This window comes from Agrilus planipennis, unplaced genomic scaffold (assembly GCF_000699045.2).
Source record: "Agrilus planipennis isolate EAB-ADULT unplaced genomic scaffold, Apla_2.0 scaffold94, whole genome shotgun sequence".
Classification (NCBI taxonomy): domain Eukaryota; kingdom Metazoa; phylum Arthropoda; class Insecta; order Coleoptera; family Buprestidae; genus Agrilus; species Agrilus planipennis.
The window spans coordinates 816,313-830,964 of record NW_020439120.1 but is presented as its reverse complement, the minus strand read 5'-3'; the positions used below and the strand labels follow the sequence as shown (position 1 = coordinate 830,964).

The following is a 14,652-nucleotide window of genomic DNA, read 5'->3' as shown; positions in this document are numbered from 1 at the left end:
AATTAAGCATATTCTCGGCTTATTAAATCTACGCATACCAAAGTTACACTTTGTTTGTATAGGTTACTTAAAACTGTCGAAATTTACATAAAAGTTAATCGATTCCATGAAAAGAAGCTTTCAATATCACCGACTGCCGAACTATCTGAACTACATCTCCGCAATTGATTAAAATTTCATCGAACACAGTAATTACATAGTTCCAAAAGTAGTTTCTCATTTACATTGTAAAGAAGGCAAACACCATTCAATAATACTGATTTCCCCCTTTTCTGGGGGTTAAAAGAAATGATTGAATAATACCCATTAATTTCGTTTGACAGTAAAAAAATTTATTAACAATAAAATTGAAGCATACTTACAATTTGTTTTTTATTATAACTTTTTTATATCGCCAAATAACTACCATAATCAAACGAGAAAGATACCAAAAAATCCTGAGACCTCATTAATCACCATCTTACCTTTCATTAGGACTGTTCAGCTTCAAGAGCTGCACAGAAGTCTGTAACTTTTATCAATGCGTCTTTCTGAATATCTATCATTTCCTGAAGCAGATTTCTCCAGGTTCGTGAATATTCTCTTCTGTTAAAGCTTTGTGATTGACTCTTGTTATATAATTCGCATGCCATTTTATGGAAGTAGACACAATTCTCTATCACCAGTCGATTACTTTCTAACACATCTATTTCAGCAACCTGTATGTTACTAATATCTTGATTTCCATCGGATAGTCTGATTTGAGAGTTACTGTATTGTACAGAACTAGATTGTGAATCTTCGTCGTCCTCTTCATCAGATATCTCCCTAGGGGAGATACTCTGCGTATCATCAGCCGAACCGTTTACTACGAGCTCTTTAACTCTGTCTGCATATCGAAGTGTATTCAACGTATGTTCACAGGACGTAACTCCTGGAGATATTAGAGCTATCATGCAGGTTCTGGATCTTTCTCCTATGAATGAGTCCCTCAATACTTGTGTGAGTTTGCTGCCTCGAAAGGGACAATGAGAACCTTTGCGGCCTAAGGCTCGAATACACTCTTTAAGGGCCAAAAGAGATTTGTTTATGTCGGCTCCTTCAATACGTGTTTGTCTATTGGATTTTGAAGTGTCTGCGCCTCTTTCGTTTCCAGCTAAATCGATTAACGAAAACTTCCCTACTAGTTTACTGGGACATGATATTTTTCTCAAAGAAATTTGGAATACTGCATGGGACCTTGAGGAGTTGGCGTTAGCAAAGGTTTGACCAGACGTTCTTTCGTTGCTGCCTTTCTGAATCAAGTCTAACACATCATCGACACCAGTAACTACTTTCTCGGTTAACCCAACAACTTGAACGATTTGTTTTCCGTCTTCCAGCACTCTAAGACGTTGCTTTTTACACAAAAGGTCAAATACCAATTTACCATAAATTTCAAAGAAACTTGCGGAAACCATAAATGCTTGTTTGTATTTTGGTGACTCGAGTAATTTAAAAACGTCTTTGGCTACCAGACCATAGATTCCATTTTTGAAATTCTGCAACTTTCCTCTAAATTCTCCTCCCATGGTGTGAGTCTTACCTGAACCTGTTTGACCGTATGCAAAGCAGGTAGCCATACCACCTTCGAAAATTGTTTTAACCAACGGTTTGGCAGTGAATTTATAGACAGTAAGATTTGTACATGTCTCATCAAAAACATAGTCGAATCGAAACTGTTGATTTTCAAGGTATTTAGTGAGATCAACTTTATGCTTCGGTTCATGGACAATGAGTTTATCTTTGGAATGGACAGTTATGACGTCCACTTCTTTTTTATTATTTTCTCGATCATTTAAAGGGCGCTTTCGAACGCAAACAGTGATTTGGTTTTCAATAATTGGGTCAGATTCGCGTAGAGGGCGCAATTCGATATTTCCTCTAAAATCATTGACCATTGCTGCGAACTCCCAGTATGGGTTTCCTTGTTCTTCTTTCATTATCTGTTCTTTTAGTGCTCGTTCATCGGCTTGTCTCTGCCGCCGTTCGTTTCGTTTTTCAGCTATCATTGCCACCTCTCGGACGGCCTTTGACTTCTTTTGAAAGCTTTCAAACGAACGTGACTCGCGACGCGTATTTGACGAAGCTTTTTGGGATTTTGATGGAGACCTAGGGGGTGATGGCGATGATGACTGAGATTCTGAAAACAACAGATTAAGGGTGAGATCTGCTTATGTACTAGTTTAAATTTGCTATCAGAGATATGTAAATGGAATTTAATTCAATAACCAAAGAAAACAAATATATAAAAGAAATGTAGAAATGCGGTCGAGTTACCTGCCTTTAAAGTTGTTGGTTGTTTTATCGGGCTGATGTTGACGTCGTCTTGCAGTTCTTGATGCATTTTTCTCTCCAGGATTTGTTTGCGTGGATGAATCTTTGCCGTTTGCGTTTACTTCGGATATGGAAACTTCTGTTGAAAAGTCAAACGGAAACATTTCTGTGCTCATACTGTCAAAGCCCAAATGTCACTCAACATAACCCGGCTACTGCGAAACTATTCCTGACACATAGGTAAATCCTTCTATTTATGATAAGATGCACCATTTTCTGGAAAAAAAAACCTTAATAAGATTTATCAGAGTGCGTGAGTTTTACCAATCACTTATAAAGAAATTTTCAAGGGGTTTATTAATCGGAACGCAGACGTTATTCAAATATCTTTTAACATATTGGAACACTATTTAAAAAATTTTATTATGACAAAAGGTTTGTGATACGACTAAATAGAGACAGACAGAGCTTCCGTAATACGCCTTTTTTGGAAATTTTAACTTTTTTTTGTAACAAAAATGTAGATTAAAGGTGTTTAATTTCTGCGAGTTTGTCAATCACGAATCGAAATCGATATTAACACTATATTTGGAGTCTCAACTATGAGAGGGATAATAAAACGCCCCTTTTGAAGGGTTAACATTTAATTACTATAACCTTATCTACTCTTCCTAACCTGGAAATTTTTTAACGGCAAATTTTTTTAAGAATACCCGGAAAAAGATCACATCTTTTAATTGCAAATTCATAAATGTAAGGTCATACGTCTAAAGGGAACGGCAACACCCCTAACAGAATCATAAATGACACGGGAAGTCAAGTGACAACATTTTAAAGGTAATGTAACTCTCTTTATAAGTATGCTATAACATTTTTTGTTCTGCTCTATAATTGACGTGAAAATCCCATTAGAAACGTAGGTAGAATTACATAAAAGAAAGTTCTCAAAATTGCAAGTCATTTACTTCCATAGAGTAGTAAAATATTCTCTTGAATATTTTTCAGTATTTCAAGAGTTATTTTATCCCTTGCAGCTACAATTCGGTGACGTAGACCTTCTAAAGAGGTAGGTCCCATTTTGCAGATAACACTGTTTCAATGGCGCCGTAAAAAGAAATCCAATGGTGTTAAATCTGACCACCTTTGAGGCCATTCAGTGGAACTCCTTCAACCAAGTGAGTGTTCGGAAAAATGTTGATTCAAAATGTCACTTACATGAGCCACATAATGTGGCGGATCTCCATCCTGTAATGCTTTGTAACAATACTAAATCCCAGCTCATGCATTCAAATTTTGAGGTAACTACAAATACTGTTCTTTCATAATTATATAATTCAAATCACACCAATATCTGCAATTATGTTTGTTGACGTAAGAACCATTAAAAAAGAACGTGCATTCATTAAGGAAGCATATCGAATGTAAAAAATTCGGATTGTTCACGGTTTCTTCAATCATCTCACGAAATTGCATACGACAGTCTGGGTCATCTGCATAAAGCCATTACACGAGATGAATATTATACAGATGGAATCGATATTTTTTTAAGCAGACTTATACATGGAATTCTTAAAGTATATTCCAATATTTTGGAGGTTGATGTAGGATCCAGTTCAACATGATCCAAAATTACAACCTCTGCATCGTCCTTAATAACAATGTGTCATTTTTCACGTTAGCCACAAATATTAAATTTCTTGATAGACGTGGGTCGCGCCCTTATTAGAATGCAATAGATTGAAAGTTCTTAGAGTTTCATGGGCCATTTCATTGGTCTTAAAATAGAAAGTGGCAATTTAAATTCTTTCTATAATACAGTAAATCATGATGATTTGAATAGTTTGCTCGAAAATTAGTCAACAATACTAAATTACTGATCAACATTAGTAATGAAACACTGAGTTTTTGGGGATTTAAATTAAATGCATTCATCATCATCATCATCATAAGGTCATCAGTCCTAAGACTGGTTGGACACGTACCTCCACTCTTTCCTATCCTGAGCTAAACTTTGCATTTCTCTAAAACTAGAACAGCCCACATCCTTAAATATTTGCGAAGAGTAATCTAATCTAGGTCTACCTCTACCCCTCCTAACTCCTGTTTCTGCCTCTAATATGTCTCTGACTAGACCTTCATCCCTGAGAAGGTGTCCTACCAACCTATCTCGCCTATTTTTTATTGACTTCCATAGAGTCCTCTGTTCTCCTATTCTTTCCAATACCTCTTCATTTCTAACCTTTTCTACCCACGATATCCTCATCATCCGCCTATAACACCACATTTCGAACGCTTCTAACCTTTTCTTTTCCGCCGCTCCCACTGTCCATGTTTCGCACCCGTACAACGCCGTGCTCCAAACATACACCTTTAACAACCTTTTTCGAATTTCTAAATTAACCGTTCGCGAGCATAGAAGTGACTTCTTTTTATTAAAGGCGACACGACCCTGCGCTATCCTCTGCTTTATATCCCTACTACTCCTTCCATCCTCACTTATCTGACTTCCTAGGTATCTAAAATCAGCCACTTCTTCTAATTTTTCGTCTCCTATCTTTATATTCGCTCATTCCCTACTTTTTCTTCCCTTGCATATCAGTATTTTAGTTTTACTTTTATTTATTTTCATACAGTACTGATCTGTCAATGCATTAGTGAATTAATTTTTGAACTATCTCTACCCACTACAAATAAACTCAGAGGGTCGGGTTCGATTACCAACGAGGGCGTGGTCACAACAATTTTTTCTCATTAATTTGAGGTTATCTACCTTTACAAGGGACACTATTAAGAAATTGCACAAGGATGCCATGAAGGCTAATACCGGCATCGCGGACAAAACTAAAATATAATTAAAAATCGTGATGGCCAATAAAGGCAACAATTGAAAACATAATAATGGCCGAAAATGCTAATAATGTGCTAGAAATTAAAAATAATGATGGCAACCATTAGTAAATTTTAAGAAAATGATGGTCACCAATAATGTAAAATTAGAACAAACGTTACTTGTTAATATTCAATCAATATTTCAGGACTTTTGCTATCCCTTTTTATTATTTCCTGAGTTTACACATTTAATTATGACACATCATAAAGAAGCAAAGTGTTAAAAACAGATCTAATTGCGACTGTATAAAAATAACAAAAACGACGATATGTGACAGAGTCTAAAACTGAAATTGTAATACATTTAGAAGCGGTGTAAGTATGCTGTAGCGCCTGCACGGAAGGCTGTTTTCAACGATAAATTATAATTATAAATAATGAAGATACAATTCCGAGGGCTGGGATTTTCTTATCAGAAACTGACTCTTTTTAAGAATCTTTTCATAGCTTTTTATTAATAACAATTGCAATTATCACCGCCCGAAAATAGAATCGAATAAACTATCGATCACCTTACAACAATTTTAAAACAAAGTTACTTCTCGCTAGAGTAATAGCACCTACCAACAATAGATATACTTCAAAAGTGGGTGCAAAGGTCATCATGTATTAGAGCTGCTTCCTAACGTTTCGCTAGCACGAGCGGCGAACTTCTTCAGAGGTCCGTCCATCTCTGATACTGCATGCGGACAGTCCGCTGAAAGCCACTCTTGCTAGCAAAACGTTATAGGCCCAAATCAGTTCACCTACTGGCCTCGAAAGCCTTCATCAATTTGTTAATCATGCAGTTCCACAATTACTTATTTTGAGTGAAATGTACTTATTTTTGAGTAATTAGGTAGAAACTGATTGACGCATGCGAATATCTTGTGTGTGGGTCTAAGGCGATCTTGATTTATTCATCAATTCAATAACCTATCAAAACAATCTATTAATAATCGAAGAATCCGCTCTTCTGACAGTTATTTAGATCCAACAATGTCAAACTGAAAAATATTTAGTAAATAGAACATTCATCACGTAAGGCATTTATTAGGAGATTTCAATTGCAATTGTGTAGCTGCTAATGTATTAGGTACCTACTAACCGACAAATAAATAGGTACAGGGTGTTTCTAAATTAATTTGAATATATCAGCAGGTTCAACTATTATTGCCAATTGCGGAACCGACAAAAAAAACGGAACCGGGGCAAATGCAGATTTTATACATGTTGTTATTACAGGTTAAAAAAAGGCAGATGACATATGCGGAGCCTCAAAAATTGTCTTATTAATTCTCGTAAAAAGTAAACAACAGCTGTATAGTATCCATGTACAGGGTGGGAAGCATGTTGCAACAAAAGTGATCTTTTCGTAGTTTTTCGTTTGTATTTTTTATATTAATCTCTACTAGGCGTCTGTTACAGGCTCGTCTTTTCATCTTGAAAATTTCTCAAAACTGTAAAATGTCTTAAGAAAATTATAAGAGTTTTAACGGTCATCTGTTTCAATATTTACTTTAACTGGGATTCTGTTAATTGTTATGGTTACTAGTTATTCATTTAGTTGAAACTCGTATAATTGATAAATCATAAGGATACTATATCTGCATTATTATTACTTACATTGAATAAAGCATTATAGCAGAGGTCCTCTTGAGTTTTATTTTCAAGTTTCTTGCGCACCGCGGGGGCGGGGGATAGTCTAATTGTTCTTGTAATCACATCAAGAATAACAAATAAATAACTCTTTTTATTTTAATTTTCGTTTTCTACTTGCTTTTTTTTTAGGTTTTGTATTTCGTTTAACTTATTTTGTTGTATATATAAATATAACATTCATAAATATGTATACAATAATATTCTGGAAAATTACAGTTCCGCATTTGTCCGTTTCTGTTATTATTACCTGAAAAATAAATAGATGTAGAAACGTATGGTTCCGCATTTTGGCCGGTTCCGCTTTTTGTCGGTTCCGCATCTGTCCCGATATCTTAGATGTATACATATGTAAGACGCTAATCTTTTTTTCTTTTTTTTTTGTCCTTTCGTAGTATGGGTTTATCGATACAAATATTATTAGATAAATGAATCATCTCTCCTCTCAAGGAAAAGAAAGAAATTAAAATTACACAACATTGTTTAGTCGACTGTTAACGTGGATAGTTGCTTTTGTGATTTGTGTTACGAAAATATAGATAAATCTAATTAGGTGAGTTTTCTCACGGAGTAATCTTTATGCTAAGATTTAGATGTTAAGTTTTTATTATTTACTAAACTTTACCGATATACGATGATTTAATTCATTCAAATAAAATGAAGCTATGACCGTATTTTCGATGTAAACGTATTTGTATTTCTTTACGATTGTCTTGAGCACTGTTGTGAGACTCTGCCCTTCAGTGTTCATCTAATTATTTTGGATAAAATTTATGCTAGCAATTGTACTGTCGTGAGACTCTGCCCTTCAGTACTGTTATGACATAAATATTTGCGACGGGGTATTTTGTGAGACTCTGCCCTTAATACCCATTGCACGTTCGAAATATTTGATGGAATGATTGGAGTGGACACTTCGTGAGACTCTGCCCTTAGTGTCATTGCACACTCAGCATTCCTGGAGTAGTNTGATAATAAAAATAGGGAAAAAAATTCATCAACCAACGCTAATTTTTGCTGGTTTTCTCCTTGGTGCCGTAACGTATCATAACCAGTTTCGTTCCAGTAAAAAGTACAAATCTGTACAGGGAATTGTTACTCAGAGTGGATTGAGACACTAAAATTTGTGTCTATAGTGACATCTGTAAGTAGAACGACACATCACACTGAGAATGGTCTAGTACTCTTGAAATTAGTAGAACTAATCGAAGAGTAACAGACATTCACCTCCAGAGGACACCACAATTGACTATCTTTCATAAAAAGTATACTATGGATACATAGTGATCCGTATAATGTAGCATTGTACTACAGATGGCGTTTACCGCGCCATTTGCACGATTTCATAAAACGGGCTGTTAAGTATTTTAAAATTTGCGCCTACAAAATTATTACTACTAGACTAAATAGCCATATATTAATTTAATTTTTGAAGTTAGAAGTTATGAGTATAATTTAAGGTGGGCTGTAAGTTTCAATCCTTAATGCCCAAAGTACAGCGAATTTATAAAAAAACTATTTCGGCGCCCAGAGGACCTACGACCTTTTCTTTTCTAAAGATCTGAATTTTTTTCATGATGAAGGTCCCCTCCAATTTAAGTTCAATATGACGATGCTATTCCACTTTTTTATAAGCTAAAAGCATAGCATTTTTGCAATGTCGTTTTAACATGAATAAATATGAAAAAATCTTGAACATTTTTATAGAAAGTTAGTATGAGCCTTAAAGAGGAAAATTACACCAAATAAAAGGTCATAGTGCTTATTTAATAGGAGTGGCAGCCTGTTAAAAATATTGATTTTAGCGCTTCGTGTAATAAACAGCAATTATGCAAAAAATTATTGATGCTACCGGGCTCCGTAAAATTAGTACAGTAATAAAGTACACCAAAATCTATCATCTTATGAAAAATTTATCAAATTAATATTAAAAATTAAAAAGTTGCAAACAATTTTAAAAAGGATTTTTTTTTGTTTTTTTTCAATAACTGTTATATTTTTAAAACAATATTAATAAAGCCTCATTTTTTAGCTAGATCGTAATCGTCAAAATTCAAAAGTTTCCGACTTATAAATAAAAAGTTGATTTCCTTACATTCATTGTTTATTTAAAAATATTAGCAGTAACAATTAGATGAATTTCAAGATGAGAGAATTTTTCTATCACGAAAATTTTCCAACAATCATACCTAATTATACATTTTGTTTCTAAAAAAACATTCTTGGCCTAATTATGATGCTATAAAAACCTACCTCAAATTTTTAGATAGTGAAAATTGTGCTTTATTCTCAGTTTTTTTTTGCTTTTTTCGCACAACTGTTTTATTTAATATTGAAGTAAGTACAACTAAAACTTCACAACTTTTTATATTAAAGTTCATTCAATTAATTTTTTTTCTTTCCTTTTAAGCTACTGATTTCTTTTCTAATTAAATTAATAGATAACTAAAGATAAACGATTTAAATTTTTATTACCAAAATCTAAAATAGCTAATTATAATTGCAAATTAAATTATAAAATATATTATTTTTTTAAATACCTTTTTAATTTTGTTTCTTTTTCAATACATACATAGCACCATACAGACGAACATTTTAAGACGATAATGTTACAAAAGTGAAACCGATAAAACAAAAGCTTCTAACGTTTCCTATGCAAGCAAATTAAACAAAAGTATTTAAAAGTTGTACTTACCTTTAAAAATGGTTAACAGTATGCTGCGTTTGCATCTGATCGTGAGTTCGAAGCGGTTGTCCTATTTTTTTACCGTCTATTTTTATTTAAACCAGAAGCATCATAAGAGTACCTAACATACGAGCGCAAAGTGATAATAAAGTAACTACCGCATTTCAGACTGCTCACACCGTATTACGGGTTAAGTTTTATGCCGAATTATTGACCAAACTTTGGCATGAGTTCATTGTAGTGTTTCCATTGATGAAGAAATACAAGTAGCAATAAATCACTTCCATGTAGTAATGATACATGTATGTGTATATTATGGATATGTAAATTGATACATGTATGAAGCAGTAGCGGCTCGTACTTGAGTTGTACGAGGGGTATTCCTTCGTGTAAAATCAGCAAACAATAGACAATCGACCATCGGCAATCGTGAAGAACGAAAATCATGCTCTAAGTGTGAACATTTTAATTCTCTATTGTATTTTTATAGAATTTATGCTATAAGGTGAATACGCAATTTGAATTAATGTAGAAACTGGATACTTTGGTAGAGGAATAAATCAACTAAAAAGAGACTTACCCCTGTTCATTGCGGACACGTGTTTAAAAATAGCTTAGTAACCAATGATGTAATTTATTTGAAATACTTGCATATAAAAATTTTTATCTTGCATTTAAATACTTTTTATTTGGAAAAAGCATTTTGAATTTTATTTAAAATACTTTTCCAAACTATTATCTATTTGTAAAATGTAAAATATATTTTTGCCGATCAAACATTTTATACAAAGATGAATGAAGCTTGCTCACAGTGGCCACTGAAGGTATTAGAAGCTTAAAAGGGAACAAAGAGACATTCCATGAATACCTTCTAATTCTTTAACTGAAGACAGTCCAAAAAATTATAAACTCCTTGGAAATTGATAATCTAAAATATTTAGATTGATATTGTTTTCCGGGTTCAATGTCATAATCCACGGAATTTTGAAATTCCAAATTGATATCAGCACCAACCAAATCACCACTTATCGTACCTTTAGCAAGAAACTACGAAATTCTATAAAAAGGATTCGAAAAACTTCACTTTTGAGATGAATCGAAAGCTAAAGAACTATGAATTCCATTTCTTTTTCTTATTACAATGTGTAAAAGATCAGAAACAAAATGGGGTTGTAAATATTTTAATATAAAATGATTGATGGTGACTTTACATCAATAAAATTATTTGCAAGTTTGGCTCTGCTTTTTCACGGTAAACGAATTATTTTGGCATGAGTTTTTTTTCCAATTAAAACGGGTGACAAAGGCAAATAAGGAAGCATATAGAAGAACTACTTGTTGCTGAACTGAAGAAACTATAATATAAAGACAGAAAAACTATATCTCAATCACTTCAAACAGAAAAACATGAATCTTTGCAGTTGGTGATATAGTGCAAACACCACTATTAGTGTAGAAAACTCCAATATTTAAAAAATGAGCCAATGTCTGCAAGGTTTTCTGAAAAAACGTTTTATACTTAAGAAAATGTAAGAAATTAAATAGGTACTATAAAAAAGTATTTTGAAAATACGTATTTTGCATTTAGCATTTAAAAAACAAAAGGTAAATCTATTTTGTATTTTACATTTGAAATAACGAATCAACAAGGTAAATACTTTTAAAAAACCATTTTGCACATCTTTATTAGTAACTAGTGTGAGTCGCTCTTTGGTTTAATCACAGTTTGTTAATTTCCCTTTTTGCATTAGTCGATTTTTCTAATAAGCATTTAAACGAAAGACAGCTACAAGAAAAAGCGTTGATTTCCGCAATTTTTTATATAGCCCCATATTTTAGTATTCTGAACAACTTTTTTTATAATTTTTTTCTATTGGACCCGTATTTAACTGTGATGCTATTTAAACGAAACCTTCTTATTTATATTTTTGAACAATCTATATAGCAAATGAAATATATTTATCGGAACTAGTATGTCTTCTGGGCGCCATAAGTAGTCTCGATAAATAAGCGACTAAATCGAAAAATCCCTTTAAAACCAAGTTGACATAATTATTGTAAGTATGTCTAATTAGTATTCCGGAATACTTGAAAAGTAACATCTGGAGGCAGTGTAGAATGCATCTCGTGATAGCACCACAATGGGGGGTGAAAAAAGTATGAGTAAAAAGTACCCCAGTTAACGAGTCATCAATGATTAAGAACAGTTTGGCAGCCGCGTTATTTTATCGTCCTTTGTTTCCGCAAGCGTTAAGCGACGAAACACTCATACCTACTCGTGACCTTCGCAACAGCTGGTACACAGACAGGTCATCTGCACGTGCGACGATTTTTAGTAGGGACCTGCACACCCTAGTTACTATTCGATTGACAAAGTTACTGCTATTACCACAAAATACAAAAATTAGTTGAGTGTGAAAATATCAAACATAAAATAGTGTATTCCTACGTGAAATATGCATATATGGTGGTCACAAATGTATGGTGCAATGAGAATGCACTGGCAGAATGACGCGAACACGCGTCATCATTGCCGGAACAGTTGGGACTTTCGATGAGGTTATTATTCTCATGTGTGTGACTGAGTGGTGCGAGATAGCTTATTCTATTTCTATTTCATATATCTTCCTCTTCTTTAATTTTTTCAGAGTATTGATCAGAAATTGTGTATCAGAAGAGATAGATTAGACTGTTATGATCCAGGGTCCAGTGTTCAAAAAAAATTGGCAGTTATAGGGACTGCCAATAGAAGTGAAAACTTAGAACTTTTAGTATTAAAATTTGAAATTTCACAATGTTTGAATAAAAATTATCAACATCAATCTGGTTTTCACATCTATTGACACGTCACCATAATTGAATAAAGAAATTCGAAGTAGTAAGTATTCTGTCGAAACTGCCAGACGCGGATCGCGATTTCGATCTCGTTGAACCTCATCAACGTGTCGTAGTAACGTGGTAACGTGCCTATCACGTAGTGGTAATCTACGCTTGGATACATAGTGATCCGTATAATGTAGCATTGTACTACAGATGGCGTTTACCGCGCCATTTGCACGATTTCATAAAACGGGCTGTTAAGACAGAAAAGTTGGTCTGTGTTCTGTCGAAACTGTCTGCGACGCGCTGATGAGATCTAACAAGATCCAAATCGCGATCCGCATCTGGCTGTTTCGTTAGAATACTGACCACTTCAAATTCCTTTATTCAATTATGGTGACGTGCCTGTCACGTAGTGGTGAGCTTGGATACATATTGATCTGTAAAATGTAGCATTGTACTACAGATGTCGTTTACCCCACCATTTGTAGCATTTCATAACCAGAAGTGAAACATAATTGAAAATAAAAAAAACTATTACGAATGGCAGTTTCAAAACTAAATTGCGACTTAATTAGGTTTTCTATTTTGAAAAATAAATGTGTGCCTGGAGCCACCACTGATGCCTATAATGAATATGGCCAAAAATTAAAAAGAGGCCTAAAAGCGCTTTCTGTACAATGCGGTACAATGTTGCCCAATATAAGTAGGACGTGACATATATCCACACTATTAGAATGATTAATTAAATTGAGCCCTTATAATTTTTTTTTCTGCAGATTGTAATTCTTGTTTTATTCGTTCATTACGTTTTAACGATTGTTATTTCAAAAATAGGATCGATCAAATATTATTCAATTAAATTTACCAACCACTTGTATTTATATTATCCTTTATTCCCAGAATAAATAAGCCCACAGGGTTTTTTGTTAATGTGCCAATCCTATGTAACTACATACATCAATTCTAACATATTGTCACGTAAGCAAACACCTTTCTCAATTGTGATTAATTTTTTTAATTATTTACTCTCTAATTAACGGCACTCTTATTGTTACTTTCTACTTCACTATCACACTATATCTCACACTTTATGCTTCTTCGCTCTTCTTATTTCGCCTTATATCGCCTCATCGCTGATAAAACTCCATCTAATTCGTTTCATTCCCACACCATCTATTACTGAAAAAGCTCCTTTAAGCCCCCTTTCAGGAACCGTGGAAAATGGTGTGTGGTAGTTTGATGAAAAAGACGAGACGGACGAAATGAAGACAGAAGGGAGTGAGATTTATCTGTGGAATGTTAGTGTTCCAGCATTTATCTATGTGATTCAAGGAAACCACAGAAAAACTTGGACCAAGACAGACGGACGCGGAATTGAACTGATGTTATCCCGAATGCTAAACAATGGTTTAAACCTGTAGACTTTAGGCCATGTCGCATGGTATTCTTCCGTTTCTCTTCTTTTTTTTTTTGTTTTTCCTCAAAGAGAGAACTCTTCAAAAAATACTTTCTGCATAGGGGTAGTGTCGGATTTGCCGAAGTGCCTACCCATTAAAACCCCTCCTCAAGTAGAGAGATTAAACTGGAGGTTTTACATCCCAGAGAAGATTCTGTGGAAAACGGTGGGAACGCGAAAGGGATGTAGGAGAGAGGAAAAATTTGGAGAATAAAGGTGAAAGAAATAGAAATCGGTGGTCTATCTCGGATGAATTGGGTAGAGACTCACGCTAAAAAAGCGAAACTCTTGGGGCCTCTAGGTAACTATTTATAGGGGCTGGACATGTTCTAGAAAAATCCAAAATGTGACATCTAGATAATCTGATCTTGTTTGTTACTGTATTTGTTGGGTAGCCTACAATATATTTTTTAAATTAAATGAACCCTTTTAATCTTTTTTCTCTCTCACAATTAAATATTTATACAGAATGTAACATTACTTCGAATTTTCTCAACAATTAAGTACATTAGTATGAGTCCTTATCGGTTGATGAGCTACGTATTGTAAAATATCTTTTAGAGCTCCAGTTATATCGGAAGTCTTAGTCGTTAACATCTTTTAGATTCTCTGCACTTTTGAATTTATTTATTGATTTAGATGTCATTTTACAGGAAGTCCTACAGTTTAAGTTTTACCGTTTAGGAATTATTTTGCACTACCTGATGTCCAAGATATCGGCTAAGAAGTTCACCATAATAATATGAATAATTTATTTATATATAGATATTGTGACTTCATAATTGTCATAGTCGTTTGTCTTTCCGATTGTCCGATAGCTAAAATTTATAATACGGAGTTACCTATCTGTAAAGAATTCAGATTG

The 14,652-nt window shown here is 33.9% G+C and overlaps 1 protein-coding gene across 3 annotated transcripts; it reads right to left on the bottom strand.

Annotated features, from left to right (window-relative positions):
• Positions 1-360: 360 nt before the first annotated feature.
• Positions 361-9,681, bottom strand: LOC108738271 (kinesin-like protein Klp10A). Of its 3 annotated transcripts, none has more exons than XM_018471632.1 (3): positions 9,518-9,681; positions 2,303-2,571; positions 361-2,161 (listed from the first exon to the last, which is right to left on the bottom strand). In XM_018471632.1, exons 2-3 carry the CDS (start codon positions 2,469-2,471, stop codon positions 471-473), a joined length of 1,860 nt encoding a protein of 619 aa, XP_018327134.1. In that variant the 5' UTR covers positions 2,472-2,571; positions 9,518-9,681; the 3' UTR covers positions 361-470. The 3 variants fall into 3 exon arrangements, with proteins under 3 accessions (XP_018327134.1, XP_018327135.1, XP_018327136.1); XM_018471633.1 differs by lacking the exon at positions 9,518-9,681 and adding an exon at positions 2,627-2,697; XM_018471634.1 differs by lacking the exon at positions 9,518-9,681 and having other exon boundaries at positions 2,299-2,460.
• Positions 9,682-14,652: the final 4,971 nt, after the last annotated feature.